Source organism: Botryllus schlosseri, chromosome 10 (assembly GCF_051294905.1).
Source record: "Botryllus schlosseri isolate E-star chromosome 10, Bs_hap1, whole genome shotgun sequence".
In the NCBI taxonomy this organism is placed as follows: Eukaryota; Metazoa; Chordata; class Ascidiacea; order Stolidobranchia; family Styelidae; genus Botryllus; species Botryllus schlosseri.
The window spans coordinates 27,484,610-27,498,205 of NC_137245.1; the positions used below are offsets into that span (position 1 = coordinate 27,484,610).

Here is a 13,596-nt window from a genome sequence, read left to right on the forward strand (position 1 = left end):
AGAGTGGGAAAAATGAACATATGAATTATCCGAGGCCTTCGATATCACCCCCGAGAGTTCCACAGAAGTGACCTGAACTGGATGGGGGAACATTAAACACCATGACTTGGACTCAACTCAGTGCTCTCGGAATTGACTCGGTGGTGAATTGAAAATGACTCGAGTCAAATTGACTTGGTTACAACCCTGTCACCACCCCATATCAGTGTTGGGATGACTCGCTAAAATGACTTGACTTGACTCGAGTGAGTCAAAATGTGCAATGACTATTGACTCGAAGGTAGTGACTTGAACCCAACCCTTTATTTGTACACTTGCAATGAATTTCAGACCCAAGTCTGTAGATACAGTATGTAATGAAACCACAATAAGAAATATGCAACGAATACCACATTAAAAATTATCAAGAAACAAGCAACAAAACCACAGTAAAAGTCACAAAGAAATAAGCAGTGGAACCACAGTAGAAGTCACAGAAAAATAAGCAATGGAACCACAGCAAACGTCATTGAGAAATCAGCAGTGGAACCATACTAAAAGTGACCGAGATATAAGCAATGAAACCACAGTAAAAATCATTATGAAACAAGCAACGTAATCACAGTAAAAGTCATTAGTAAATACGCAACGAAACCACAGTAAAATGTCCCCAATAAATATATCAACATCAGAATTTACATCTGGGTACATAGCATGCAATAAAAATCAGGCTCAGGTATCTGCTGTCCCGACCAACAGTGCTCGTGCGTCCATCGACCACAGCCGTCACACGCATCCTGGAAACAAGTTGGAATCAATATACCTAACAAATGTAATCTCGTAATTGCTTAGGAAAGATGTGGTACTGATGGATCAGGGTTGTAATGACTCGACTCGAGTCACGATTTTTTGATGACTCGACTTGACTCGAGTCATTTTTGAAAAATACGGAAATGACTCGACTCGAGTCAATCTGCGTATTGACTCGACTTGGACTCGAGTCATTGCTCATGACTCGAACCAAGTCATATGACTCGAGACTCAGACGGCAAGATCGACATTTCATTGTGATTTCAAAGAATAGTAAAGTAACCACCGTATTGGGATTTCGTATATTGGTACTGGTACTTGAAAATGCGACCAGAAACGGTTAAATGTGAGGAAAATTGGTATATTATGAATACGAACCATTCGATATCACCAAATAGAGTCATAAAAGTGGGTCTAACATGACCTTAACTGGAAACTGAGCAGTCAACACAATGACTTGGACTCGGACTCGAGTCATAACACCATGAATCGGACTCGAACCTCTGCTCGATGACTTGGACTCGGACTTGACTCGGTGGTAAATTGAAAATGACTCGACTTGACTCGATTCAAAACTATAAAAGTGAGATTGACTTGTGACTCGCAGCCTTGTGACTTGGTTACAACCCTGCGATGGATCAAAAATTGCAAAATGATCTCTGGCCCTCAAATCTTCAGCCGAGAATATATCTTTTGCTGGCTCAACACTTTGATCCAAGCTCTACGTACATGAATATCCACTTTTTCAAAAAATATTCATGAACGTTCAAAATTTGTTGCTCGAACGCATGATTGGTCCCCACTCGGTAGGTCCTAAGGCACACGAGTGACACAACCATGGGACCTGGGACCACCTTCAAGAATAAAATAGATTATTTGATTATATCAACTCAAATGTTGGAGTAAAATCACGTTTCGATTTACGCCCAAAACAACAAAATTATTGGCACATACATATTACCCGTAAATCGACATTTTGACTTTCAATTACCTCGTTATAGCGATAAAGCACCACAGGAAACTATGATTTGCAGCCTCTATATGTGTAGGCGTGTTTCTGTTGTTAAGTGATTAGTTGATTCAAACATTTTGCTTGATTTGGTTATGGTACCATAGGCCCCCCACCCTATAAATATGGTAATTGAATTGAAAATAGTCAACTCGAGGATGGTATTGAATTAAAAAAGATGTGACATTATATACCATGATACAAGCCCTACACTTCACATTAAAAATAACGGCTGGTTTGTTAGTGTGAAAGATTCTGCCAGAATGCATTTGTAGACAAATTCGCGTACTGTAATCATAGGATTATCTCAGATAATTTTTCAAGTATTTTCGGTCCCACTGTCTCATCGGTACCACATCTCCCCTACCCATTTCATGTTTTTTTGGGTTTTGACCACTGCATTCAATGCAATAATCTCCCAATTCTTATTCATCTGCATGCAAAACATACTACGTATTTAAAATGGTTTTAATCCAACATTGACGAACATACCCGTCGCATCAAGTAAGATTTGACAAAACTGCTGGCGGTAGCTTTCGCAAGCTCGTCGAGAATGATCAAAATCCAGGTTCGCATCGGGTAGAGTTCGGCGGCCTATTACGTGAAAGTAGATTGCAAATCAATTTTCTCAAATCTCAATACGTGAACGCATCACAAACCTTCAAAGCAAGTACTCCACAATTTCATCCATCTTTTTGAACATCAATCCTGGTCTTTAACCTTGAACTTCTCACAACCGAAGATCATTTGGAGTATACTTGTGTAGAATTTTACGGAGAAATATGGAAACGAAATTTTAAGTGTGTCTTGAATACGATCTCAGTGACGCGAACTGTTGATTTACCACAGCATACGTGAAGTGGAGATACAAAGGATTTTGCAGCTGTTTCAGTATAGTCTAGAATCAATCACTAACTAACTATGGGCCTACTAGAAAACAATAAAATATCTTGTTACTACACGTCACATACTGTAATCTTCTTGCGGTAGTTAAGTTTCCAGCAACAAATCATGCAGTATCTGTAGTAACGTGACTGACGATCTGTCTAATACGAAACGTGTATGTTCTCAGGCAGCCAGATCTTCAGCGTCGACCAAGCACCGAAGCACACGCGATGTCGTCACTTCGTAGCGTAGCGTGTACGGTACAGTCAGTGTACACTGTAGAGGTACACACGAAACAACCATCAAATCACTTGCCCACTGGCCAATGATATGGCATGCTTTGCTTAGATTTAGCTGCAGAAAACTCCTGTTCAAGCCTCCACCTTCAAATCAAACCCTATTCTCAACATACCAGATGCTGAACGCCGTATAGCTACTCGGCGTCTGAACTGACACCAAACGCCGTATAGCTAATCGGCGTCTGAACATAACAGACGCCAAACGCCGTATAGCTACTCGGCGTCTCAGAAAACCAGACGCCAAACGCCGTATAGACATTCGGCCGCCGCGCGGCGTTTGGCGTCTGGCGTTTGGCCTCTGAGCGGGTCTAACCCCTGTTGTGCGTCCGGCTTCTCGAGCGGACGAGCGGTAGGTCGTGGGTTCGATCCCCGGCCGGGTCATACCAAAGACTCGAAAAATGGTATCCGCAGCTATCCTGCTAGGCGCTCAGCAATCACGGATAGCATGGAGGAGAAAAAAAAACGGGGGCGCAGACTAGATGACCTCATGGGGCCGTATCGCAACTCCGTCGCCAAAAGCATCGATGGTGCAGGCGAGAAAGAATATCATATCTCTCTCTCTCTCTCTGTGAAATGCCTCTGATATAATTTTAATTATAATCTAATTTCCGGTTTTCCTGAAAATGCTACAGGACTAGAAGAACTGCATATGTAGTCACAGTGTGCAACGAGACCACTGTAGTACAGACATTTTCCTTCCTCGCGCTTATGAGAATGAACTCTGACTTGATATGAACTGAAAATTTTGTCATATTTCTTCCTAATTCAATTTCAAAGTTTTTGCGAATTCGGTAAGACTAATTCTAGTCTAATTTGGAGAATAATGTGTAGCCATAATTCTAATCTAATTTGAAAAATATGAAGATTTTCTAGTTTCCCAACGCTGTCTGTACCACCGCGTTACCCGCTGTTACATAATACGGAATACGAGTCTTGCCGGGGAATATATGATCAGCCTTACTCAGTAACTTGATATTTACAGAAGTATCTGCAATTTACATTATTCCTTGTATAGCTTGATATCTCTCCAAAGATGGAAGATGACGAATTGGCAGCCATCAGGAACAAAAGAATGCAAGAACTGCAAAGAATGGGTGGCGGAGACCCGAACCGCGCAAAGCAACAAGCGGAGGCACGCGAGCAGCAAGAAATGCAAATCAATTCGATATTATCTCAAATATTAACTCAAGACGCAAGAGCACGTTTGAACAGTATCGCACTCGTAAAACCGGATAAAGCAAAACAACTAGAAGGCATGTTAATAAACATGGCAAGATCCGGTCAATTGGCAGACAAAATGACAGAAGACCAGCTGGTCAAGGTGTTGGAACAAGTCAGTCAAACGAAGAAGACTACCGTCAACTTTCAGAGACGAAGAGTCATGGACTCCGATGATGAGGACGATTAATGTGGTTTTTCTAATTTTTGTCAGGAACCTGCTTAGTCCTTATCGTATTTGATGTTTTTGTATGCTGCTCTATGATAGTATTGGTTGTGAAATCTAAATCTGCGAGGGAGACACTTGTGTCAGTTATACACTTCGCTATTCAATTGAATAGTATATTTCATATTGAAATACACTTGAATATTTTTAGCTGACACTCGTCACTCGTCAGGGGTAATCGTCAGCAACTAGTAGACAATTGTAAAGAACATTGTATATCAAAAATCATATCACAAATATGATGTCAGCGGCATGAAATTCCAAATAATAAATTACTGTATCATTAGGCTTATCCATTGAACGAGCAATATTATTATTCAAAATTTCATGCGGGCCACGTCACACTCGATGATACGATTGTTGATAATGGTCTTTCCAATTCTAATCGATGACAATTAGGCTACCTCTGACGAGTGTCAGCCGAAAATATTGCGGTTTATTTCGATATAAATGTATAATTCAATGGTATACCGAAGTCCTGTACTTCCAAGATTCACCAATCCATCCACCCATTATTGGTCATTGGTGCACACTCAATTTCTCTTATTGATTGGATGCATAGGTTGCCTTCAAAATCACCGTACCGCAAATGCTATACTGCTGATGCTCGTGCATTACTATAGGAGGAAACTGTTGACCATAATGTGTCCCTAGTCTGCAGGTGATTAGTTCCATATTGCAGCCCAAACCTTTAGTAACAAAAATATTATGCATTGAAGTTCATCTTCCTGGCACACAAGGAATTGCCACAGTTTATTACAGAAAACATAACAAGGTTCTAATGCAAGAGAGTAACTTGTGCTGAGATTTTGACTGTGAAGGTTGATTTGTGATATGTGATTATGGTAGCTCTCGCTTACTTTATATGTATCACCTTATATCCACATCAATTGATTATGATCATCTAGGGAAAAATAATCTTGTTTCTGAGAGGAATGTTAAGATTCCTATGTCTGTGATTATGGATGCCCAGCTGGATAAAATCTTTGTGCTTGGTTTGTCTGATTAGTTATATATAACTGAATTAATGATATCAGCCAATTGCATATGGCCGCGCTGGCAATCGTTCAAGATATAGTCACAGCATGAGATAGATACTTCATTCTTGTCAGCTCAAGACTTCGCTCAAGACTCAACTGAACATGTATTTGGAAAAATTCACAAGTTCTTACCATGCTTTTAGTCATGAAGATCTCTCCCAAACTGGAATATAAGCACAGGCTTGAAGTTTGTGTGTGTCCTGTCATTTGTATTTGCCAATATCTAATTAATTAGTATGTCTAACGCTGCTTTCACACATATTGGATCTCTCGCTACGATATTTTCTCTTGTCTTTAAGATGACTTTACGGTAAAGTACTGTAGTTTAAAGATCATGGTTCTGTGGATGGATGGATTCCATATTGTACAAATTAGCTTCATGATCTTGGCAAGGCAAGTCTCGAGTTCACAGCAGGTGAGAACAATTGTGCTTTTTCGCTATCTCTTAGGTTACTGGTATCTGAGTTGTATCAGGAAATCTGTTGATATACAGACTGACCTCTATCTTCTTTGGTACAAAAGCTACAGTGAAAATTCAAGGAAATTCAATAAAATGAGCTATTTCATCCCTCCATTATAATTGTTGTCAACCTTGGAAAATATTTAACTTAGTTATAAAGACATAAATTCACAGTGTTATGACCAGGGTCGTAACCAAGTCACAAGGTTCCGACTCTCGAGTCAATCTTTAATAGTTTTGACTCGAGTCGAGTCATTTTCAATTCACCCTCAGGCTCCGAGTCCAAGTCACGGGGCAAAGATCAAGTCCGAGTTGTAGTGTAGTTGTAGTGTTGATACCCGAGTCCAAGTCATATTCTTTATTACTGTTCATGTTCAGTCTTGAGTTCTCATATCATTTTATACGACTCCGAACTCTTGCTCGGAGATGGTCATTACAGAAGTACTTCTACTTTGTTGTAGTACTCAAGTAGGTTGTACCTATTTGTACCACTTCCTCAAGTGGCTATGATTTGAGACTAGTAGGCTACTTCTTCTTGCCAATTTCTGTTTCTTAGGCCAAGAATACTTTTTTACTTGGAAATCTCTACTGGTCGAGTCATGTGCAATGACTCGAGTACAAGTCGAGTCAACACGCAAAGTGACTCAAGTTACACCATTTCCCAAATGTAAGAAAATGACTCGAGTTGAGTCATGACTTTTGTCCTTACAACCCGGTTCTGGCTTCCTGTAAATGCTCTCTTAATGCAAAATCCGATTGTCGTGTTGAAGTGTTTGTTGCTTCAGTTCATGCCACAGGTAAACTCGATAACTTGGTACAATTATGAAAAGCTTGATGAAGGTATCGAAATATGAATTCTAGTGTAAATAAAAATATATGATTATAACAAGAGTTTTCATTACATTTCATCAAACTATAATTCAATACTGTTGCTACTTCAGGATGTTTGCTCTTTGGATTCGTGCATCTCGACAAACGCATCATCCAAAGAGTTTGTGGACCATTGTATGTTAACAGCAGGCAATCAAATGAAAGGACATTGCTGTTTCCGTCCATCCTCGGATCAAGTGACAGGGTAAGTTGTGCGATGTTACAATGGTATGTAGACTCAAACCAGGGTTGTAACCGAGTCACAAGGTTTCAGGTCAATAGTCAAACCAGCTTTTATGGTTTTGACTCGAGTCAAGTTGAGTCATTTTCAATTCACCATTGAGTCTGCGTCGTTGTGTTGAGATTTGAATCCCAAGTGTAAATCATAGGGTTCACTGTTCGAATCAAGTCAGGTTCAACTCACTTTTTTCAAACATTTGGGTATTATCAAGGGCCTCTCGTTCATAATATACTCATTAACATTATTTACTCTTGACTCGTTTATTCAAACAAATAAAAAAGTATTTCTGTGCCTACGTATATGAGACTTGAATAAAGTCATATAAAGTGTCTTGAGTCTTACGACTCAATTTGCCACAGATAGAAGTCGGGGTTTGGTTCAGCGCGGCAAACTGTCAAATGCTCACCACATCTCACCCCTTTCTTTCCATTTCAAAAGAAGGTATCTTCAACTGCTAAAAATATGTAAACCCTTGACCAAATTTAACTACTTGAGTGCTTTTTTTGATACCGTTAATTCTCTAATTTTGACATATCTTGGAAATTGCTGCTTCCACTTGTAATTGAGTAAAAATTTATGGGCAGCAAGCCAGCAATATCATTATTTTAATCTCCTGAAATAAATTGTGCGTTTGTTTTCAGAATCGATCTCTCGTATTGCAATCTGAAAAATATCAAATCCCTTCTCCACCCAATGACCAACGTTATGAGATTGTAAGTATTGCATCTACAGGTACATTATACTTCATTGCTGCATTATAACTGAATTATTTTGTGATAAATTGCTTTTAATCCGTCAGATCCGGAATTCCAACATGCTGTTTTCTAAGGCTCATTATTCAGAGATGATTTTTCAATAATATATAATCTTGACAAGCATCTGTGATTGTTTTCAGAAATTTGACGCACAATCCCAATTTGACTTATGAAAACACAAGCTTCGTGGGGTTGACAAAGTTGAAAATGCTGTGAGTATGCGGTATCTTTTTCTAAATATTCATAGATACAGGTAGTTTAATCTCACATATGAGACCTGGGACTGGTACTGGCGTTCTCTTCTGTGTTAATAGTTTTGATTCGCAGAGGTGGTGCAAGCACTCGTCGTTAGTACTCCAGTAGAAGTAACGTCTAGTAAATGTAGAAGTACCGTTTTCCAAGTAAGTAAAAAAGTAAGTATTATAGATATAGGCCTAGATTAGCCTAAAAACTGAGAACTTGAACCACTCGAGTGAAAACCACTTGAATTGACTGACTTGAGTGATTAGTTCCAATAGCGAAAACCTACTTGAGTCAGACTCGAACAAAAACCACCAATCTGTTTAGTTGACAATTAACTAATTTAAAATTAATGAGTTGCTTTGGAATCGCAGCCATTCATTTGTGTTTTAGTTGTTGATAGCGGATTTTTAAAAGTGGTTAGTTCTAGTCGTGAGTTCCGAAATATGAATAGTTCTAGTTTGAGATTTTGAAAAGAGAGTAGTTCTAGTTCTAATTGCTCACTTCAAAATCCAGCAGTCCGTGCAAGTCCGACTCAAAAACCTACGTGAACACTCAAATTTCAAAACATCCACATTTCCCCCACTTGCAAAATGTGGGTGCATCTTTTGAGCTGCGGTCTTTCTAGAATATTGGACAAGTCCGTCGATTGCCCGGGTCAGTGGCACTGGTTCAACACGACGTGGAAACCGTGGAAGCTGGCCGAATATGAAAAGCACACGGTCCGGTGCTTGAATCAGACCGATACGTGCGGACAGCTGAAAGAGTTTAATTGTAAGGTTTGAATCACACTTCAGTTGTTGAAGCGATAAGTGCGGATTTTATGATTTCCTTGAAAGTAATCATTAGGGCGATTATTTTTTACTTCAAAATGGAAAATTTTAATCTAAAAAATCAAATTTTGACCTTAACAATCTTAAATTTGACCTAGCGTATGCAAATTAGGTGCTTTCCCAGATAATGTTAGAATTGTAGTACTTATCTTCATTTCTGCTTAGAATTGTCTGTCCTTGCGTAGTAGTTTGACCTGAAAAAAAACTGACAAATTTTTACATAAAAAAAACTTTGCTTCAACGAAATCCGGCCCTATAAAGATTTCCAGTAGTTACATTACGCATTATGATAAAAATAATTGAAAAATTCTGTAGTACAACGAAAGCTGCTTTCCTACATTCTCGGGTAGAAAGTGTCTGTCCTTACTAAGTAGCTTGCCAAGAATTGTAAGCAGTTGTTGGCTGACAACACTGAAGACATGCGTACACTGCTGGTGACAAACAGTGTTGCTTCATTCTGGCAATGGTTTCTACTTGACAATTTTTCAACATGCGCATCTTGATATAAGAACCATGCAATGCCCACGCAGTCTTGCTTCAGTTGGGATATTGCAGTATGTTGAGCATAACACCATGTCAATGTCAACCTATTTGTTTCATTTGAATGTTTATGGTTCACAATGGGCCGTCTACCACGGTAGCCCTATAAAGTCACAGGCTACAAGCTGTAAAATGTCAAATGATAAGTTCGCCGACAGTGAAAACTCCATGATACAAAGGAAATGCAGGTTGCAAAAAAGTTTCAACTTTGCAAACAATTTTCACATTTTTGGACCTAACGCTAATTTTGACTTTTTTGACATTTAAAAAAAATCCCCCTGGTATAATCATAGTCAAAATTGATTGCATTAATGAAGGCACCAGTGCCTGGCTCTGGCTGATGTTATCCGTCCTTGAATGTTAATCATTCTGTTATCATGTTTACCATTGTTATTCAGACACCTGTCCAGCTCATTCAGAATGCGAGAACAACGGGCCTGGTAGCTTCTCATGTCGCTGCGAACATGGATGGGGCGGCTACCGATGTATGCGCAAAACAAATCACGATGTAGCGCTCACGATTTCAGCTAGTATTACCGGGGCAACACTGTTTTTATCTGTCCTTTTATGGGCTACCCAGAGAAGGCATGTGCAATTTTAAGTCATTGTGCTCTTGAAGGAAAAGTGCTCCTCTTTCGTTAACTCTGCTGACAATTTCTGCCTGTGCTTGCTATTCATGAATTTGTTTCTGTTTTCATAATGTCTTTCTTGGTTGAGGCTGTTGAAAAATAACTTGAAAAAAAATTCTACTGGCTACTTGATAAAATGGTTAGGTCGCCCAAAAAACGATGCGCATCAAACTTGACTCAATTTCAACCCATAGAAGCGAAGTTATTGAGGTAGAAAATTTTGGATTTAAAAAAAATAGTATTTACGGTGGCTAATTCTTCCATTAAAAATGAGCGTTTTCTGGCTCTCTAACAATTTTAACAACTAGCCAGTATAATTTGAGAAAAAGTTACGCTTGAACAATGAACAACCTTATTGTTGATATCCTTTTATTGAGCGCCTTTTTACCCTATTGTCGGCCTTGTACAGACTACTGTATTATCAAAATGCGCAACTAGAACTGCTCGTTTTTGAGATGGCTCTTGATAACAGCGATGGCTGCGAGAACAGAACACCGGCATCCCGATGTGAGGTCGTCCGTGACGCTGTAGAACTTCGTGTAGAAGTATTTCGAATCTATTTGGCGCCACTTCTTCCAACGATTATGATATTAGTCTGCTAGTTGACAATATTCAGTGTTTTCTAGTGCTACAATTGAATTATTTTTAGGTGCGCAACTAATACTGGAACTACTCATTTTTCAAAATCCGCATCTCCAACTACTTGAAAATCCATCAACTATCTAGATTGATAGTTTGTACAAGTCTGTCAGTTGTTCCTTTCCTTTGCAGTCATGTTAAGACTCGTTCTCTTTTTTTTCGTGATCGTGCAATATTCAACGTTTGCTGATTTGTGACAAATACATTTTACACTTTGTGTTATTCGGTGAGCGGCGTTGCAGTCCAGTCTATACGAGTCGAGTTGACTTTGTATTGGAATCTATTATGGCAGCGTTCTATCCGATTTGAATAGTGCTGTGATATCGGATCTAGATCCGAAATGTTTGGACAGGGGATGTCATGGGATTGGAGTAAGCAGTTATAGATCATGCTCAATTAGGGGTGGTGCCTCGTACTTGCGGACGTTTGCTAGGAGCAGGGGGTATCGAGACGTGCCGTGATCGTCAAGTGGCAAGTTGGGTTTGTGTTTTTATCGTTTTAAAACACCAAAAGATTGCGATGCTATGAAGATATAGGATGGTGTTGAAGCGACTTGGAGTGGTCTTTGAAATCAAACACTCACCTAAGCCTATACGATGTAAAGAAAAGACATGTAGCCCAGTGTTGGGATCAAGTCACTACCTTCGAGTCACGAGTCATTTCGAGTCATTGCACATTTTGACTCGAGTCAAGTCAAGTCAATCGGTTTTCGAAGGTGACTCGAGTCAAGTCAAGTCACTCGATTTTTGGAGGTGACTCGAGTCAAGTCGAGTCAAGTCAAAATTCAAGTCAAGTTGCTATTTCGCAGTATGAGGCATGATTACGTCATTACATTTTTCTAGTTGTCTGAAATACAGGTTGAGTGGTCATTGATTGTGAACCGATGAACGAATATAGAGTTGAATATACACCCAAGAAGGCGCTGTATCGCGAATTGATAAGATGCAATACATTTTCCTTTACCCATTTACATGTTTATATGAAACAATTCGAGCCTGCGCCAATGGTTGAGGAGTATATAAACTATATTCGAATTTAAATCAATAAAACAATAGGTTTGGTTAAGGTAAGAACAGAGAACAGAAATAGATAATTTTCTATTATATTACTTTACTACTAGTTTACTACAACGTAAGCTGTAACCTTCGATCACTTCGTTTGTGGTCAATATATTTGTTAGAGAACAATGGAGGACAAGTAAATGTACGATCATTGAATGTTTGGTCGCTCTCACGGTTTACACCAGCGTTTTGCGAACAATCCGAACATATGCAAGATACAGTGATTTTTATCGACACTGATTAATTGATGACTTGAAATTGACTCGTGAATTTTGCTCCGAGTCACGAGTCAATCCACATTTCTGATACACCGAGTCAAGTCAAGTCAAGTCATTTTAGCAAAGTGACTCGAGTCAAGTCAAGTCATGCGAAAAAGGTGACTCGAGTCTGACTCGAGTCAAGTCATGACTCGAGTCATCCCAACACTGATGTAGCCTACTGTACAGTGTACAGCAGTGATGAGCGTCGGAGTGGATTTGGAGCGGAATTTTGCCGATTTTGTGACAGTCGGAGTTTACAGATATGTTTTCGGGCAATTTCGGAGTATTGTAACTTTTGTCTCCGATATCTTTGGATAGCTCTGACCAGAATACACTCTTGATTATGATTACAAACCAAAACACAGACAGTTGACACCTTGTAAAGTTGTAATATGACGGGTAACGTGCAAAAATGATTGCGAAGTGTATAAAAATCAGCCATCTGCACTGCAATTGGGTACTGGAGAGTAGACAATATTATGAGGCCAACCCTATTATCACATTAATTTAGTAAAACACGTTACCAAGTGTACCATGCTTGCCACTGTTTCCGATACTTGACGAGATTCATCGGAGTATCTCGGAGTCTGGGATTGAACTCTTCGGAGTCGGAAGGAGTTTTCGTCACACACTAAAGTTGTCGGAGGGATTCGGAGTCTCGAAAAGCACTATCCGCTCATCACTGGTGTACAGTGTACGCCTACAGCAGTTGTGCACGGAAAGAATAGACGATAACACAAAAAGACCGACCAATAAATAAGGCGAAATGCGTAGGAAGGCGAAGTCGATATACGACGATTGCCAGAGCCGACTCACGGATGAGTCTGGCTAAAAACGTAGATATGTCCTCTCGTCTGATGTTGGCAGGAACTGTGGCCTCCTGTTTCAATAATGAAGCAAACTGTAGCCTCTCGTTCGGTTTTGGCGAGAAATATGACCTCCGATTTCAATTCTGAGGTAACCTGTGGCCTCCTATTTCACTTCTGAGGCAAACTATGGCCTCTTGATCGATATTTACGAGAACAGGGCCTCCCAGTTCAATTCCGAGGCAACATGTGGCCTCTCGATCGATATTTGGGAGAACTGTTGCCTCTGAATTCAATTCTGAGCTAAAATGTGGCCTTTCGTTCGGTTTTGGCCAGAAGTGATCCTGCGATTTCAATTCTGAGTTAAACTGTGGCCTGTCATTCGGTTTGGGCGAGAACTGTGGCCTCCGATTTCAATTCTGGGCTAAACTGTGGCCTCTCGTTCGGTCTTGGCGAGAACCGTGGCCTCAGATTTCAATTCTGAGGTAAACGGTGGCCTCTCGTTCGGTTTTACCGAGAACTGTGGCCTCCGATTTCAATTCTGAGGCAAACTGTGGCCTCTGGTTAGATATTTGCGAGAATTGTGGCCTACGAATTCAATTACGTGCTAAACTGTGGCCTCTCTTTCGGTTTTGACCAGTACTGTGGCCTCCGATTTCAATTCTGAGGCAAACTGTGGCCTCTCGTAAGATATTTGCGAGAACTATGGCCCACGAATTCAATTACGAGCTAAACTGTGGTTTCTTGTTCAGTTTTGGCTTGAGCTGTGGCCTCCGAATTCAATTTCGGACTATAC

General features: G+C 40.0%; 2 protein-coding genes and 2 long non-coding RNA genes across 5 annotated transcripts; 3 read left to right on the plus strand and 1 right to left on the minus strand.

Moving 5' to 3' along the window:
* Nucleotides 1-320: 320 nt before the first annotated feature.
* Nucleotides 321-2,599, minus strand: LOC145448636 (uncharacterized). The gene is made up of 3 exons (XR_013917981.1): nucleotides 2,458-2,599; nucleotides 2,291-2,392; nucleotides 321-776 (listed from the first exon to the last, which is right to left on the minus strand). It is a non-coding gene; the product is annotated as an uncharacterized LOC145448636 (long non-coding RNA).
* Nucleotides 2,290-2,658, plus strand: LOC145448637 (uncharacterized). The gene is made up of 2 exons (XR_013917982.1): nucleotides 2,290-2,405; nucleotides 2,466-2,658. It is a non-coding gene; the product is annotated as an uncharacterized LOC145448637 (long non-coding RNA).
* Nucleotides 2,659-3,928: 1,270 nt separating this feature from the next.
* On the plus strand, nucleotides 3,929-4,534 carry LOC145448513 (programmed cell death protein 5-like). Its single transcript, XM_080326912.1, has one exon. It carries the CDS (start codon nucleotides 4,016-4,018, stop codon nucleotides 4,388-4,390), a length of 375 nt encoding a protein of 124 aa, XP_080183038.1. The 5' UTR covers nucleotides 3,929-4,015; the 3' UTR covers nucleotides 4,391-4,534.
* Nucleotides 4,535-5,672: 1,138 nt separating this feature from the next.
* LOC145448512 (all-trans retinoic acid-induced differentiation factor-like) lies at nucleotides 5,673-10,151 on the plus strand. 2 transcript variants are annotated; one of them, XM_080326910.1, is made up of 6 exons: nucleotides 5,673-5,881; nucleotides 6,868-7,001; nucleotides 7,679-7,750; nucleotides 7,933-8,004; nucleotides 8,661-8,806; nucleotides 9,804-10,151. In XM_080326910.1, the coding sequence occupies exons 1-6, from the start codon at nucleotides 5,801-5,803 to the stop codon at nucleotides 10,004-10,006; spliced, it is 708 nt and encodes a 235-aa protein (XP_080183036.1). In that variant the 5' UTR covers nucleotides 5,673-5,800; the 3' UTR covers nucleotides 10,007-10,151. The 2 variants fall into 2 exon arrangements, with proteins under 2 accessions (XP_080183036.1, XP_080183037.1); XM_080326911.1 differs by having other exon boundaries at nucleotides 8,661-8,811; nucleotides 9,804-10,064.
* The last annotated feature ends 3,445 nt before the right edge of the window (nucleotides 10,152-13,596 follow it).